An 18,587-nucleotide genomic window follows, 5' to 3' on the forward strand; every position below is an offset into this window, starting at 1 on the left:
TGGCAGCACCATTACCTTATTTTGTAATAAATCAGAGACACATACAAAACTTAATTCATTTAATGTTCGTCTATACAAAATCAACAACCTCCGAGAGAAATTTACAACAGATAATCTAATAATTACACATAGATAAAAAAATATCGCTAAAAATAAACACCACGCTCAGCAGCTCTATTACAATGTGTAAATACTATAGTCTATCTCCTTCATATTCTAATGATATGAAAACGGTGCGTTCTTTTAACTGGCAATATCACGTTTGACAGATGCAAAATAAAAACTAAATGTCAAAAGACATCCAAATGTATTACATAAATATAGCGTTTAAATTAAATAATAAAATAAAACTAATATTCTACTACGATTTTATCAAAATCTGTTTGTAATAAAAAATCCTAATTATTTTTTATTACCTGGCAAGAAAGTTATATAAAATTATACTAGAGTACTGTACCCGGCGGTAAATATTGCACATCGACTTTCGGAAACAGACGGCAAATTCGGCTTTGTAGAGCGTTATCTCTGTCGCACGGAACAAAAACAGCCCAGTATCTATTAGGAGCTGTTACAACAAGTATCATTTGCTTGTTTTGATAATATTAATATTTCCAAGTCCAAGTTCAAAGTCGATGTGCAATATTTACCGCCGGGTACTTTAAGTGATGGTAGAGTAAGTGATGGTAATGTATTGTTTATTTTTGTAAAATTATAACTTTGATTCACTAGAATATATCTTTTCTTTACAGTATCTTTCTCTGGACAATGTTTATACCACAAAATGCACGAGGATGTGGTGGTCGAGGTGTTTTGAAAGCTAGGGCTACATTAGTATTATGGAAACCACAAGAATTACAATTTCTCGAAACTCGACATTAAATAATCAAGTCGAGATATCTAGACAACCGAAGACAGTGCATAAACGGAAAACGACGGTAGAACGAAATATCATATCCTTATTTATAAAACATTACTGAATCTATTTAATGTGCCCAAAAATAATAATTCAATTTTTTGTAACACTACTTGCAAGCAAATTATTAAAATATTGTATCAGGATTGCAAAAACATTTTCACAATTCAAGGCACAAACATCGTTGCCTTCGGCGACCCATCTGAACTCAATTCACTTATATAACCTTAATTATTGACAAAATATATTTAAACTATCACCCATGTATTATGAACCCGTTCTTCGGTAACAGCAGAATTATTACACTATTATTCAATATTGAGGGTAGTCGGAAATTTCTGCTGTGCTTGTTTTAAATCTACATCTAACTAAACAAGGCATAAAACCTTTTTGTCCCATAACAGAGTTTGAATATGCGAATGCATTTTTGCTTAGAGATGATATGTTGGCTTATTATGGAAAGAACTTTTGTACCCAATAAAATTCTCGGACCACGTGGCTTGTAATTATCAGAACTATGTTACTATATCTCTATTCGTAGCGTAAAATTTTTCATCCACAAGATATTTTAGATCTTCTATTCTTAGTTTTAATATAAAATTAAAAGCATATTATTAAAAAAAATTTTGTTGATCGAAATGCGTGGAACTTGGTTTGTTGACTTGATTAATTTTTGATATTTATAATGTACTCATCTAACTGTTAAGTTTCTGTCCATATTTACTTAGCAGGTGTATTACTAGCCTGTGATAGTTTACTCATGAATTTACTACACTGCCATTTTTATAACATTAAAATCAATTATGGCTCGAAAGAGTGTAAACACCTAATTGTATCAAAATATTTTGATTTTTTATACCAGCTTTTACAAGTGAAATGGAAAATTATTTGCAACAAATCATTTGTTAATTCCATAATTATTTAGATAAGATTATCTTAAGGATTTTTCCTTAGGATAATCCTAGCTAAATAATAAAAAAAAAACATCCAAATATCGCAACTCTGATCACAGAAGTTAATAAATATGTTAACATAAATGATCAACTACCAAATCCATTTTTGGATCTAGAACGAACACGAACAGGTTTTATTGTTTTTCTTCACCCCTTGAAATAAACATCTAAAATGAAACCTATTGTATAGTTTTGGAAGTGTACACTATGGATCATAAGAATATATTCTTATTTATCACTGTTCCATATCTTCTCTACTTACTTGCTTTCAACTTGATCCAATACCGGTGATTTCACTAAAATTCATCTCCATCACAATTTTTAGACGAGATCCAAAAATATCAAGCACAGAAAAAAAATTAACTTAATTTACATCACCAAGCTTGTTTTGCACCATCCCCATATGACCAAGTCTAGAGGAAGAAGTAAAATATAAAATTTGTAACTACCCTCACAAAGTTTGAAATATTAGAATACCCACAGTTTAACACTACACGGTTTGCCCCCATCCCGTTAGATTTCCAACACCAAACTGTTTATCGAGGGTAAAGTTATAATCTTGCGTGCCGTGTATAGTCCGCACATGTATTCTTAGATAACTTGGTCTCGTGAAGAACTTGTAGCATATATGACACTGATACTTCTTCAGTCCTGTATGAGTTTCGAGATGCCTTTTCAGTTTCCCCCGGGTTATAAAGCCTTTTCCGCACTGCTGGCAGATGTAAGGCTTCTCCTTCGTGTGAGTGAAACTGTGCAGCTTGAGGTAATAATGCAACTTGAAGCTCTTGCTGCACACTTGGCAGGTGTGCTTCTTCTCTTCAGTCTTCTCGTCGTCTTCGAGTTCGATCTTGGTGCCGTGGCTCTTGAGGTGTTCTTCGAGGTAGTAGAAGTGCTGGAAGACCTGTCCGCATATGTTGCACATGCGGCTTTGTTCGTCCGGTGGTACTTTGTCTGTGATACCGACAGCGTCAGGATGCTTTGGTATTCTCCGTGCGTTCTGGAGTACCATTGCCAGAATTTCGCTGCGGTTCTCTTCAACTATCCTGTAAACAATTAAACATATAAATAAATAAGGTAGACCACTTGATATTCCTTATCAAATTTTTTTATTTTTTCTATCAAAATTTCGAACACCTAATTATGGTTATAAAAGTAAAGGGATGCAAATGATGCAGAGTATGTTTGACAAGTGCTAATTACTGATTTTGTTTTGATTATTGTCAAAAGATCTTTTTGATTATTTTGAATCTTTGAATTTAAATTTACACGATTATATTTTACACACCATTTGCTATAATTTTGACGTAATGCATGCTGCATATTTACACATATAAGACAAACATTGTTTTGTATCGTATTTTCTATGTTAACTTATAATTTTTAAAGTATTTTTTTTGGAGAGTATAAAAATATAATTAAATATTTTGTTCTTCACTCTAAAGCCATACACATCATATTTGGCAAACCATACCACTCTTATAACCAGAGGTCGGGTATTTGAATCATATTTATATAAAAGATGTGTTAGATTAGTATAGAATACACTTTTGTATCGCAAAATCACGGGTGTCCTTACACTTTATATGTACACCATTGGTCTTCGTAGTTGTTTGATGCAAGAGCGCTTTCTATAAGCCAACCCTTTTAATTTGAGAGATATACATATAAAACAACGAATCAGAAAGTCCTTTCACTAGGACAGACGACGCCCCAACGGCCTTCAGTTGTAACCAGGTAGCCTGCCACTTCAAATCTGCTGCCAATTCAGACGGCTCTGGGTTAAAATGGAGTGGTATTTGGGAATACTTACAAGCCCTCCTTCTGATGGGTGACCAGGTGCATCTTGATATGGTATTTGGTGTTGAACATGTGGGCACAGACTGGGCATTCGTACCGCACCACATACTGGTCGATGCGGTGTGTGGCGATGTGTTTCTCCAGCTTCCGTGACGAAGGGAAACTCTTGGAGCAAATATCACACGTGAACTCCTTTTCGGCGGTATGGTGCTTTCTGTGGTACATCTGGGGTAAAAGTGATATTTTTTTTAAGAAATTAAAATATGAACAATTTATGAATATCCCTCACACTTTGCAGGGACACAAAGAGTAGAGAGTGCTTCAAACAAAAGCGGTATCCATATCAAGCCAACACATACTTTTACTATAGATTACACGATCTCTGAAAGAGAAAGTAGTAGAATTGATCTCTGCGGTTTTATAGCCATAAACATAAGCGTCCCTACACTTTATTGGTACAACATAAGTAGAGGGCTTTATTCGATACGAAAGCCGTTTCCTTATCAAGCTAACCTTGGATCTTTTGTCACTCGCACAAGCAGGAAAAGTTTTCAGGTACATTCTTAAGAGATTCGTCACAAATGCGCTATGAATCTGTGTGCCTCGCACTTCATAGGAAATACCAGAAGGACTTGTGCCATACAAAAGCGGTTTCCATAAAAACGCAACCCTTTTACTTTAGATAAATAAGCATAGGATACGTGTATTAAAAATAAAATTTATATATATTTTTTAAAATTAAAGAGTTACTCCATCACATAAATGTCAAAGCGCTGTGACATTTTGCGCCATTTGTAAAGGCGCGTTCACATTTTGACATTACTTTTGCGCCACCAGTTATGTTAAATAAAGAATCGTCGAATTTAAAATTGAAATAATTTATACTAATCATTTCAGTCGTCATTTCTTTTGTCGTTTCTGTCCATAGGTGCCCACTGCAAGGCAGGGGGAGACCTCCAAAAATATATATGGCGTGATATACCATAATCGCTACGGTTGGTAGCAGAGATGGCGATCCTATTTCTGTCCCACGCTACCTATGTGACGTTTTGTCAATCGTGCGACAGAGATAACGCTCTACGAAGCCGAAATTAGCCGATTGTCTATTTCTAAAAGTCGATGTGCAATATTTATTGCCGGGTACTGTATTTAAGATTAAGTCTCGTGAAAAGAACTCGCGATCTACGATCGCAATTCCGAGTCGTCTACCGCAATTCTCACTGCCCAGATTGCATTTCGATATACTTTAACTTAAAGCTATAAGTTCCATACTTAATCTCATATGTAAAGAGCTTTCTTGGGTGATATAAAATCTTAATATCATCATCACATGTGCTTCTCACATTTTAACATAAAAAACCCTTCATACCATAAACAAGAATTTTGACAAGCTTGTGTCATCATTATAATTTAGAGGCTTTTCATCTAAATGTATTGTAAAAAGGTATACAGTTATCCAACAGAATAACAAAACAAATTCAATTATAATATATATAGAATATTTTCTTATGAAAAATCCCAAAGAATTAGGGGAAAGAGATAGGGAGAGACGCGAAGTGAGAGCGCAATAATACTACTATTTCTCGAACTACCCACATACAAAAATTTTTTAGGTAACTACAGTTCTACATTTCTGAAACGTAATAACTACATCAGAACAGTAGTTTAAACAAATAAAATACAGGATGATTACTTATAGGTTTAAAAGCTATAAATAGGCTTTACAGGTTTAACACCTATTTCCAATTACCTTGTATAAAGTGATCACTCTGAAATATGTTACAGTATTATTTTTTTTTCTATTGCAATGCGACAAGCCAATAACTTCTTTCAGTCTACAGGGACAGATAATAAACAATAATTAAATAAAAAAAATGTTTTTTTTTCTATATTTTCATTAATTTTTACATTTTAAACTAATTATTTTTAGACAGAGTATGTAATACATTAATTGACAGCAAATAAGCTATAGATTTGACCCTTTAAAGATTTTAGTTTAATCACCCTGTATATTTAAAGGTTTTAAAATAATTTTCTTTAATAAAATTTTAAAACTTACCATTGTCTCCCGTTTCTTGTAGGACTTCCCACACAGAGTACATAAGTAGGGCTTCGGACCTTCGTGACTGGCTTCGTGCACGCGCAGCGCTTCGCCACCGTCCATCTTCATGAGACAGTAGTGACACTTGAGCACCAACTCCTCGCCCTCGTGGGACTTCTTGTGCACCTGCAGGGTGGCGAGATGGAGGAACCGTTTCTGGCAGTACTCGCAGGCATGTGGCCGTTTCCGATGATGAGACTTCTCCACCATCTTCGATTTCACAGACTTTGTTCTCTTCGTTGATCTGTTGAAGGTGAACTTTCATCTGGTATGAAATGATACATGACTTGAACGCTCGGCGTTGTTAGGGTCTGGTTTGTTACTGCCACTTCGGAAAGAGTTAATGCTGGGAGTAGAAGTGGTGGAAGAAACTCCAGCAACGCTTCTAATATGAACCGCCTCTGGTTTTCGAACAATTGGTTCGAGTGTTTTATTTTGCAGATACCGATAACAAGACAGATTCGAAATAATGGTTGACCATTTAAAGAATTGTGCGATCATTGGCAGCTCAAGTCCGCATACACATCTCTTTAACGTACATATCATGGCGTTTGGCCTTACGCATAAACTTGTCCTATAACCTTGAAGCTATGTACGAAAGTAAACAACGCGATTTATAATACAAACAGCGCCATCTAGTGAAAAATATATGAACCTTATACGAATGATGTTAACACATTATTACATTATGATGATTTGAATTATAAGATGTCTATTGCTGTATAGGCCTTCGTTGAGCCAATTTGTGGTCTTATTCCAAAACCTTAAAGCCCTATTGCTGTCTACTACGTGGTCTACTTTCTACTACTTCAACTAGCCAAATCACCAGACTACGTACTTTCATTGTTAAAAAGTTGAATTGTTTACAAACAAATAAATCAAAATGGATAATGGATAAAAATACTTACTCTTTGGAACGTTTTTTCTTTTTCTTTGCAGTGTCTGAACCAGATTCTGAATATGTTTCACATTTGAGGGACCCTTCGTTATCTGAAATACGGATATAATACAGAGATGTTAGTATATATATATATGTATGTTAGACAGAGAGTAGTAGATAGTAGAAAAGAGATAGTAAACAATAATTAACTTTAAGTTACTATATTATTATATATTTGTGAAACCATTAACTTTTGAAGCTTTTACATCTATAACCAATCAGCCTGTTTAACAAATTTTGTAATCAAAAGATTGTTTTTTTAATTTTTTAAACGGTTTTATTTACTTCGACCCGTACGGAATTTATTTGTTTGGGTCAAAATTAGAAATTGAAATTTAAGCACTTTCCCGATGTCAGATTGATCTGAAATTTGGTATACACATTTAATTTAGATGACAATACAATATAATAAAATCAATAACATTATAAATCTAAGATGGCCGCCGATACAAAATGGCAGATTACATATTTTTCCTTAACCCCCTCAATATGGGTATCAAATGAAAGGGCTACACTAGTAAAACACGATGATTACGTCAAAATTTAAAATTCAAGATGGACGCTGTTCCAATATGGCGGACTAGTTACATATTTTTCCACAACCACCACAATATGGGTATCAAATAAAACCGTTTAAAAAACCGTTTAACTTAAAAGTTTTTTCACCGATTTTATTTTTTAAATATAAAAATTGATCTAGATGGAATGGTATGGTATTATTATGGTAGGTTTTGGAATGGTCACCACAGACAATGTCCTCATCAAATCCTCATCCTCATCCAATGGATGTCCCCCAATAACTGACGAAATTGTTTAAAGACCCTGGATGCAGACCACTTCCAACCGTTTCTTATGGAACTTCTTATGGAGTCTTATGGACTTATACAACGTTGTCTCGCTGACTGTACCCCATGATACTTCATATCTAACTAGACTAATTTGTTTTTTTGTTTTTGACCAGACTGTCACTGCTGCCCAAATGGCATTCGCAGATTCCGCAGGTTTGAGGTGATAGGGCACAGAGTACGCCTAACCTACGATTTCTTTTAAAGTAGCACAGCTCAAGACCTCCTGGATCTCCATTTTACCGGATTTAACCGTACAGCTTTTAAATCCCTCCGGTGAACTTCATGAAGTGACTAAGCTCATGGCCCCCACGGGGGGACTTTGGCAAGGCTGTCACTCATCGATCATACCCGCTCAGCATTCTGACACAAGGGCGTCGGAGAGTGCTGACCCTTGATTTGCCGGTTGCCTGGCTACTACGACTTCAGAAAGCTTTAGTGCTGGGAGAAGAAGTGACGGAAGAACCTCCAGAACCGCTTTTATCTAGTATGATCGGAGTACTGCTAATTTAGTGTCAGCTAAACCTGATATTAATAAATATATACAGGTTGATCAGTTATATTCCTAAATCCTTTAATGCAGAGCTTCTTAAACTATGGGTCGCGACCCCAAATGGGGTCGCGTGGCAAAATTCTGGGGTCGAGAGATTTAAATGTCAAATATTTATATATACCATTTTATAACATCACTAGAGTTGGCGGACTTGCAGCGTCTAGATACGCGCATTTGTTGAAGGTTTTAAACTAATATAAATATAATTTTATAATTTTTTGTGCAATTATTAATTTCAAATTTTTGTATGATTTAAAATGAATTCTAAAACTAAACTTTTCAAATGTATATTGTTACCTAATAAATAAATCATCAAAAAATATTAATTTATTTTTCTTTTACGTTTGTATGGGGTCGTCAAGAAAATCGCAATAATAAATGGGGTCGTGAATGACACAAGTTTAAGAAGCCCTGCTTTAATGAGGTGTCAATTTATTTATGGTACACCCTGTGCAATAATTAACAATTTCAAAAATAATACACTTTCCTATCTGTATGTTAAAAATAAATTAATCTAACATATTTCAGAGTGATCACTTTATACAGGCTGATTGTAAATAGGTATGAAAGCTTAAAAAAATTCTAACAAATGTGTTATATACAGGTGGTATATTTCTAGATTTTTCTGGGTATGTTCTCAACTAGCCTACTATTCAAGATGGTAGAAATGTCGTTGTGATTCGCTGGTATATACTCACCAATACTTTCATGCGTTAGAACATGCCTATGCATTTTACTTGCAGTTATAAAGCCTCGGTTGCAAATGTAACATTTGAAAGGTTTCTCTCCAGTGTGTGTCCTCATGTGGATCTGAAGGTAGGATTGAGAGCTGATGGACTTGTCGCAGACTTTGCACTTGATGGGGTGATCTAGCTTCTGCCGCTTGGATCTCTGCGGTGATGGATCCTCCATCGGTTTGGGTGATGATGCCCATGTGTTTGAAGGGAAGTAGTCGCTGTCTGACAAGCTATAATCCAGATAACATTCACATTGTTTATTTATAAACATCTATTATACAGGATGTTCCATAAAGATATAACCAAAATCACTCTACAGAGTAGCTAGGTGCTTAACAGATTTAATTGAAATAAATCTTTTTGACATATTTTATAATTTTTATAATATTTTTAATTTATAATTGTACATTAAATTCCATCACTACCCACATAATTATTGTGGGTAGTCGGAGATTTTTTCTAAACACATTGAATGGAGATTGAATGGAGAGTTAACGAGTAACAAAAAATTAATACATCATCATCATTAACCATAGGATAATCATCACTAAACATATATATCTCCCAGAGATTTTCTGTAAGACCCGTTGGCTGCAACTTGCGTCTAGTGTGTTCCCACGACCTTGACAAAGTCATCTGTTCATCCTATGAGTGGTCTGGTCCGTGAAGACATAATTTAATATTTAATGGAATCAGGCGTTACCTTGCGGAAGTCCATCAGTAAGAAAAGGACCTATATTTAGCCACTTCCGCACATGCAGTGGTAGTCGTGCAACAAAGTGCACCGCCCGCCAACCCGCTGATAAACGCGAATGCGGCAAACAATGCGAATTACACAACCGCCACCGTCAAATCACTACAACACGTGTTACACCCCTCCACGGGGCATCTTCAGGAGTTATGTCAATTACCCATGTATCAGATATTTCAATTCTCTTACAATAGTAATAACCAATACATTCTTGATTCAATAGAAGACAGTGTAAGACAGAGCTTGTTATAAACATAACATTGTATTTTTTAATAAATATTAAAATGTTTAATGTATTAGTCGCTAATTGATGCCAATGATATAACTTGGTGATAGGTGCTTTGACGTTTTGTAAGTTAAAAATAATAACATGCAATAATATATTGAAACCCAAATATGTTTTAAAACTAAGCAGATATTCTATAACTCCTATTTTTGAGGAGAAACTGTGATCATAGTACAATTACTTGTACAGTACCCGGCGATAAATATTGCACATCGACTTTTAGAAAGAGACAATAGGCTAATTTCGTATAGCACTATCACTGTCCCACACTACCTATGTGACGTTTTGTCAGTCATTCTATTTAGTGCGACAGAGACAACGCTCTATGAAGCCGAAATTAGCCGATTGTCTCTTTCTAAAAGTCGATGTGCAATATTTATCTATATTTATATTTTTAAATATTAAAAAAGTTATTTTAAATTCACAACATGGCGTTAAAAATCAATAAACTTACTTTTCCTCCTTCCAGCTGTCTTTATCATCGCCATTATCAGATGTATATCCATCCGAATCAACTTCCTTCTTCACTATAACATCCAACTCCTTGGGCACCACGTCCATTGTCTGCACCGCATCCTTGGCATCTATCAATGGCTCCCCTTCCACATGAGTGAGGTCTGTAGTGTAGCTGACATTGGGTTCTTCCGCGGGCCAGTCATCCCATAAGTTCTCCGAGTTGGTTTTAACTTCTTGATCTTTGCTCTGTTCTTCTGTATTTGTTTGGAGTTGTTCCTCTATTTCTTTTAAGTATGGCAAGATTGCATTGTAGTCTGTTGGAGAAATGGCACTTTTATTAGCATAATAAAAATTACAGCTAGGACAAAAATCATGTCAGTCTAGACTCCCACGGCTGGGCATATACTCCCTCTTCCGTCAAAAATTGTCACAATGACCACTTCAGACAACCAATTCTTCAAGTTACATCAAGTGACCTTGGTTTTTTCGCAGATCTCATTTCTATTTTCGATTTTCTCTCACATGTGATATAAACCAATCTGCCATGATATATTATACAGATATACAGTAAGCATTTGTCTGCCAGAAATTGTATCAACGATCTGGTAGTTTAATATAGCTTCCTCGACTTGGGCCTATACATGAGATGTAATCCTTGGTTCAGAAACCACTAAATTGAGAGTAAAGACCTTCGAAATTTCAGTTTGAGAGGTCACATGTTTAGTGTTCAAAAGAGACCTAGATAACCTAGCCATGCCTCGAACAATTGCTATATTGAATGATTTTTCCACAAGAATTTGTATTACTTATTTATTTTATTTACCCATACAAATAGTTTTTTATGTTAAAATCTACAATATCAGTATTAATTCTCTATACAGGGTGATTAGAAATAGGTATAAAAGATTTAAAGGAGTGTATATATAGTTCAATTGCTGTCAATTAAGATATGGCACACACTCATATCATATGAGAATTTTATTTTTGACCCCCACTATTAGGAGCCTCTCGTACCCCTGTTTTGTTTGGGACAGGGACTTTATTTACAAATAATTTTCTCATGGTTTTATCTTTATTCTACACTCACTTTCATTCTTCTCAATTTCTTTTATTCTTTCCTTTTATCCTTCACAATATCTTGCTATTTTTTTTTCTTTCATTCCTTCTTGCTTTCCTCATCTTTTTACTCTTAGGTGGCTAGGAACAATTTTATTTCTAATCTTTATTTTATTCTTACATTTCTATCATTACCTTTTGATATTACAGATTTGTTTAGATTAGACTTTTTTCTTTTACATGTGTTTTATATGTGCATTTTGGTTAAAGTTTTCCTAATTGGTTTTATTATTTTTTATTGCATTGCTTACCACCCTGCGAGCAAACGATAGAAATGATGGGCGAAGGTTGTCGTCGCCCATCATTAAGGCGATGCTTTCCGTATGAGAAATAATAAGTAATGTATAGATGGTATTTTTAAATATTGTTTACTATCTCTCTCTGCAGTATAGTCAGTCGTTATAGGCCTGTCGTATTACAATAGAAAGAAATAAATTAACATTATAGTACCCGGCGATAACATGACACTACCTATGCTCGTAATGTGCCGAAAATCCGTAGTTTATATTTTTAATACAAACATGCTATAGCTGTCCGTCTCTCTCTTACGTGTAAATTGCTACATAAGCCCATCTCTCTCTAACTTTGAACGAGCCGTAACTCGTCACGCATATTGAGTCTTAATGATGAAGATATAGAGATACAATTGCAATGCACGCGCTAGAGTGATTATATCTTTTGCAAAGACTACCAATATTACTTAATATACTACCAATCACTTTTGTCTATCTTAAATCTATACACCTTTTAAACAATCATTACCTCATACAGTACTCTGCGATAAATATTGCACATCGACCTTTGGAAAGAGACAATCGGTTAATTTCGGCTTCGTAGAGCGTTATCTCTGTCGCGCGAAATACGACTGACAAAACGTCACATAGGTAATTTGGGACAGAGATAGTGCTCTACGGAGCCGAAATTAGCCGATTGTCTCTTTCCAAAGGTCGATGTGCAATATTTATCGTCAGGTACTAGACATATTTCTAAGTGACCACCTTATATAGGTGATTGTAAATAGGTAGTAAAAATTAAAGCCCAAATTCTTCCCTATAAAGCTTTCCCAACCTATTTGTATACAGTTTATTTTTATCATGCTTTCTTTTAAATTCTAAAGTCTTTACTATCCTATTCAGAAACTGTAACGGTCTTACATATATAAATTAATCGCATATTTGTTGATTTTATAAGTTAAAACACGCAATTTTTAGTGTAAACATATAAAAGCACATACCATAGGGTTCTCCTTCTAATTTATCTTCTGGATGCTTATTGTCAAAGTGTTTTGTTAGATATTCGAACCTGAAAACAAAAATTTTATATAACAGAGAACTGGAGTAATGATTTGATGGTATGATATATATGGCACCTGTTATTGGAGCATCCTCGTACTCCCTATCTCGTTATTGAACACAATTTGATATTCTTTAATAATTATTTCACTATCTCTTTCTTTTATATCTGTACTCTTCTAAGGAGGTTACACTACTCTAACCGAACACCCATCACATGCAGGCTTCAGAGGTCAAAAATCTCACTTGTTTTTATCATAACTAGGAGAAACTATATTTCTTTCCTACATCAAGGCACAAGAACACTTGTTTCATTATCATCATATATAACGACAGACGCCCACTGCAAAGCATAAGTGAAGGCTTTAGGGCAGCCTAAGGCCATAATGACCGGTCTAGTACTGCCTGCGGCAACTTCCCTCAACCTTGTCTATGTTGTCGGTCGACCCAGTGGGCAGCTAACCCACGCTGCGTCTATTGGCTTCTGAACACTTTTCGAGAACCTATCTTCTTTATCTTAAATAACTACTGTATATTATTTAGAAGAATTCATTAAAAAATTTTATTTGATTCATACAATTTTTAAAAGAATTACTATAATTGCTATATGCTGATGGATTGGCTAATTTTAGATTTGCCACAAATGTAATTGAACTTACCACAATATTATTTATGGTAATAAATTATTTTAGATATTGGTATGAGGTGTCTCAAAAGAAAGTTAATCTTTAAATTATTTATTATTAATTTAATATTCTTTATGATACACGTTAGGATACATTTAATAAGTTTCACAATAGTATACAAAAAAGTACAATGGGCGGTCTTATCACACAAGGCAATCTCTTACAGACAACCATAGTATGGAAAAGGTAAAAGTACTAATAATGGGTAGTTTACTTGTACAAAAAATACATAATTACAAACAAACGAACATAAACATACATACATATGTATATAACATAATAATAAATAAGGTATAATACATATTATAAATATAATAAAATAATAAATGAAAACATCTTATTGATTTCGATTGCACTTGCCTCAGAAAGAAACAGAGGAAGAAAAAGAAATGAATTTAATTTATTATTTACTGTGGGTTCAACAAATGGTTACTGCTTGACTTAAAGAAGTTTTTAAAAGTCCGCTGTGCAAATATTCCAGCTCTGAAGACACATAGCCTGGACCTCTTCACAGTAAGCGTGAGCGTACCTCAGGGGCCTTGCCTATTAATCATGCAAAGAATAGGCTCAATCGCCCCTCAAAGACACGGTTTGGACTGTACAAGTTTATCATCTTAGTATGAGAGTCCCCAAAAATATGCATGCAAGATATTCCAAGTTCCAGGATAATATGGCAGATCAGTTACCTGGAGAAGTATTTGTAACATATCCTGCACTGATGTCGGATTGCCAGGTGTATCCTTTTTTTATGCCTGCCCAGTTTACTGGCCGTGATAAAGCACTGTCCACATTCAACACATGTGTAAGGTTTTTCATCTGAAAAATTAATATTTCAAATGTAAATCTTATATGATAGAATATTCAAAATGATCATCATCATATCAGCCAATAGCCCACTGCAAGGCATATGCATCTTCCAAAGATGGTCACAATAACCGGTCTTGCACAGCCAGGGACATCCCACAACCTTAACTATGTCGTCAGTTTACCATGTGGCTGCCCACCCACGCCACTTCTATTGTATGGTCACCAATCGTGAGCCTTTCGGCTTCAACATCTATCAGGTGCACTAGCGAAGTGCTCTGCCCATCAGTGGTCTTGGTTCTTCTGAAGATCTATTCATTTCTGATTCAATCTTGTTAGAATGACTTTGTTATAGGAAACTAAGCAAAACATTGTTTCTCTAACGAAAATATTTTACATATAATAGCTAGATTATTATATGTAAAGTATAGTATTAGGGTTATTAGCGCACATCACTTAAGAGTTCTTTTTTATATTATATTTGTGATAACAAAAATACTTTCAATTACTATCTACCAGAGTCAACCTTTCCGCGAAAAAAATAATCCCTAATCTTAAAACAGTTTTTAAAAAGATATTATATTCCAAAAATAGTAACCACCCAGGCACTGAACGAGTCTAGGGTCTAACGAGGTCCCCTATTGAGTCCCTATTCGTCTAGTGACTCCTAGTTTATACATACCTGTAGAAACTTGTTATTAGCAATCTGTTACATTTACATTATTCTTAATGTGATTTATTATTAGTGTATGCTTAAATAAATAGATAAAATTTCTCTTTTTTTACTTCTCTCATTGTTTGGTGTATACCTCCAGAAGGAGTTTATATCAACTAAACTAATGACTAAAATTAGCTAACAATAAACATTACTAACATTACTGTAAAAGACATTTTTGCAGTTTTAGAAATAAATTCCTTCATTCACTCAGTCATTTAAGTAAAATGAATGGCCATAATTTTTTTTTAATTTTGATTGATGCTCCACAGACATTCGCATCAAATTCTTTGTTTTATATCTACATTTAATATTTTAAAATGTTTTTTTGCACAAATTATTACATGGTACATTGTTTAAGTAAAAAAGTAAGTCGATCTATTTTGACGAGCCCCTAACAATGTCCAGTTTTAAAAAATTATGTTTCGTGGGACCACTTCCTCATCTCTACTCTATATATTATAACCCTATATTATCCATCCTCAAGTTTAATGCTGGTATTTAGGAGGCAGTTGTCATATTAGCCAAATAGACGAATCTTGCGATCGCATCTTTAGTCTAGTCCATGTAAAACACACACAAGTACATGTGACTTGATATTACTACCATCCACTTGATGGACACTGTTATACAGCCTGAATCTTATGTTCACCGGACAATAAATGGCCATATTGAACTTGAATATATAATGAGTAAAAAGAAATTGTGAATTAAAAAAAAAATAATAAAAACTTATTCACCTGTATGTGATCTAACATGTAACTTCAGATAATAACTTAGAGTAAACTGCTTCTGGCAAGCAAAGCACTTAAACATCTTCTCTATATTTATATCTTTATCTGTTTTCTCACTTGTCTTTGAACTAACTATCTCTTTCTTTGATAAATCTGGTGTTGGATTAACACCATCAACCCGGGAATCATCAACTTTATAGTCTTCCGTCTTCATATTGCCAATGTAACCGCCTTCTGGTTTGATCTCTATCTCTATTTCTATCTTTTTCTCCTTCTTGATTGTCTTTTTTAACTTTTTCAATTTCTTCTGTTCCTTTCGAAGTTTTTTCCTCTTCATTTGATTCTTTAATCTTAAACCATAGCTTGTTATTCTGTCCTTATGTGTTGCTATGTGCCTGTCTAACTCTGTGAGAAGTATGAAGCTAATGTTACAAACTGCACAGCCGTAAAATGGGAAATTACTATCTGCTATTTTCTCTGATAAGTAGTTACTTTTCTTATCTTTTCCATTCTTTGATTCCTTTTTAATTACTTTATTTTCTACTGTTTGGTCTATGTTTTGGCTTCCTACAGGTTCATTATTACAGTTTACATTTGTTTTACTTACATTGTTAGCGTCTTCTGGAGGTAAATTCTTTATTTCTGTATTAATATTATTTGTTTCATTATAATACCCATTGGCACATGTTGCTAATTGACAAGTTTCATTCTTTATAACATAATTCTGAAATGAGGTATTTGTATTTTGGTATGTGATCATCATTGGAGGTGGATAGTTTGAAAATTGTGGAAAATCATATGTCGCTAAAGGGTCTACTTCCACACTTATGTTCAAATTCATTTTGCCTGTAAATTTAAAGCAATAATAACATTATCATATAAAAAGTTTAAATGATATAACATACACTACAACTTTCTTATTTGTAATTAATTCTAAATGGGGATTATTTGATGGTGGAAAGCATTAAAGAGGGTGAATGCATGTATTTTACACACTATTCAAAAATTTTTAGTTATAGAAATAATGTAATGACTATATAAAAAGAAAAAGAATTTTTAAAACATTTCTATATATACAAATTAGTTATTGTTTACTATCTGTGCCTTGAGACCTTTTACTAGCAAAAGTTATTGGTTTTGTTTAAATTAAGAATGTAAGATATTTTAGAGCATGTTTATTTAGAGCTATTGAAAATAGGAATAAAAGATTTAAAGCTCTTTGTTGACAAAAAAGCTATATATTGGCCAATTTACAGCTTTTACAATGTGTACCCAAACAGCCTGCATTTATATTTGATGGTTGAGCCGTTATTTTATTTCGCACTTAGCAACAATTTTGGTTCTCGGTAAAAAACTTGGTAACAAAAAACTGACACATCTTCAAGAACCATTTCACCTGACATTCAGTTATATTGGACCATTGATAAATGTACTCGGGTTGCGAAAATACAATTACAAAATTACATTTATATGTTTGCATAAGTTCAGCCAGCACTACTGTTTGTATCACGTAGTAGTTTACGAAATATGTACACAAAGCAAACTATTGGAACATGCAACAATTGTAGAATTTTAATTAAATAGTTTATTTATTCACAAAGGATATTGTATGAATTGTAATAAAGACGTGGACCATTAAACTACAACCTGAATGTTGTAAAAAAAATACCTGCGGTGTCAGAGCGCCGAACAAAAAACAACAAATCCAAATCAACACATCAACATATTCCTTCCGTTATATCGCGTTTCATTACCGAAAACTTCACCATAATAGCAACGTGGAAAAATCTTGAACCACTTCTTAAATTATCTACTTACAAATTAAACATTTAAAAGTTTATTTACAATGAATAATAACATTAAACTTAATAAGACATTTAGATTTTATTTCTCGCGTGACTGACCTGCCATGACCGTCACTTGATTGTTACCTAAATAATAATTTTAAATTCGTTTGTTTTCTTAATTAATGTTTAGGAATATATTTACATATTTATATGATTATTAAATCACTTTGAAATATTCCTAATCATTAAGGTTTAAAAAATTTAGCACGATATTAGAAGATTTCTGTAATGTCTTGACATATTAGACAGAAAGATTACTCTCTATATATCTAAACTTCATAACATACATCGCCATATTTAGTCTAAGGTACATTTATATCGATACATGCGCGACACATGTATACTTTATCAAATGTATTTTCTAATAAAATGTTTTAAGTGATAAACTAATAGGTAAAAATTTACAAAATTTTTGGGAAAATTTGAAAGTACGCAACACTACAGAAATGTCTAAAATGTCATATAAGCTATGTTTCATTTCACGCTTAACTATTTTAACAATTCGTTATCACACATACATTAGTACAAACTGTTTGTTATTATTAAACAATAGCATCCATTTTAAATAAAATAAACTCAAAATGAATTTCAATTTTAATATATTTTGGTTTTATATAATATACTCGAACATAAAATATAAAGTAAATTTTGCAAGAAGTAAATATTTCGAATAAAAGATCAGAAAATAAATTAACCCCTTGTTGTTCTAATAAGTCTTAATTTTGACTGAGCTGTTATCTATAAAATAAAGATTATTACTGAGATAAACATTGCAAAGAGAATATTTTTTAAGTTTCCAAAATTGATTACAGAGCTCATTCTCCAGTCTTATAACCCAATTACCTTCACTGCATATTTAATCCGTTTTCTACCGGAGATAAGTAATTAAATATATTAAATAAAAGGATATTGCTTGCACCTCTCAAGTACCTAGACAAACTTGTTTCATATTAGACATTGGTTATTTTAAACCATATCGTTATTAAGTTATGACTACTTTTACCTTGCAGCTACAGAACGATTATTTTATGACATGTACTCATTATTAATAGTGTTGTCTA

General features: G+C 33.5%; 1 protein-coding gene across 1 annotated transcript; it reads right to left on the minus strand.

The window, feature by feature from the left end:
* Window positions 1–2,012: 2,012 nt before the first annotated feature.
* On the minus strand, window positions 2,013–17,583 carry LOC137926175 (zinc finger protein 493-like). Its single transcript, XM_068769736.1, has 10 exons — window positions 17,349–17,583; window positions 15,686–16,525; window positions 14,113–14,242; window positions 12,683–12,750; window positions 10,331–10,646; window positions 8,801–9,069; window positions 6,673–6,754; window positions 5,723–6,008; window positions 3,677–3,888; window positions 2,013–2,909 (listed from the first exon to the last, which is right to left on the minus strand). Exons 2-10 carry the CDS (start codon window positions 16,518–16,520, stop codon window positions 2,357–2,359), a joined length of 2,751 nt encoding a protein of 916 aa, XP_068625837.1. The 5' UTR covers window positions 16,521–16,525; window positions 17,349–17,583; the 3' UTR covers window positions 2,013–2,356.
* Between the last annotated feature and the right edge of the window lie 1,004 nt (window positions 17,584–18,587).

The sequence above is a fragment of the Battus philenor genome, unplaced genomic scaffold (genome assembly GCF_028537555.1).
Source record: "Battus philenor isolate CCGP_79_NKW_IND1 unplaced genomic scaffold, ilBatPhil1.0.hap1 SCAF_29, whole genome shotgun sequence".
NCBI classification, from domain to species: Eukaryota; Metazoa; Arthropoda; class Insecta; order Lepidoptera; family Papilionidae; genus Battus; species Battus philenor.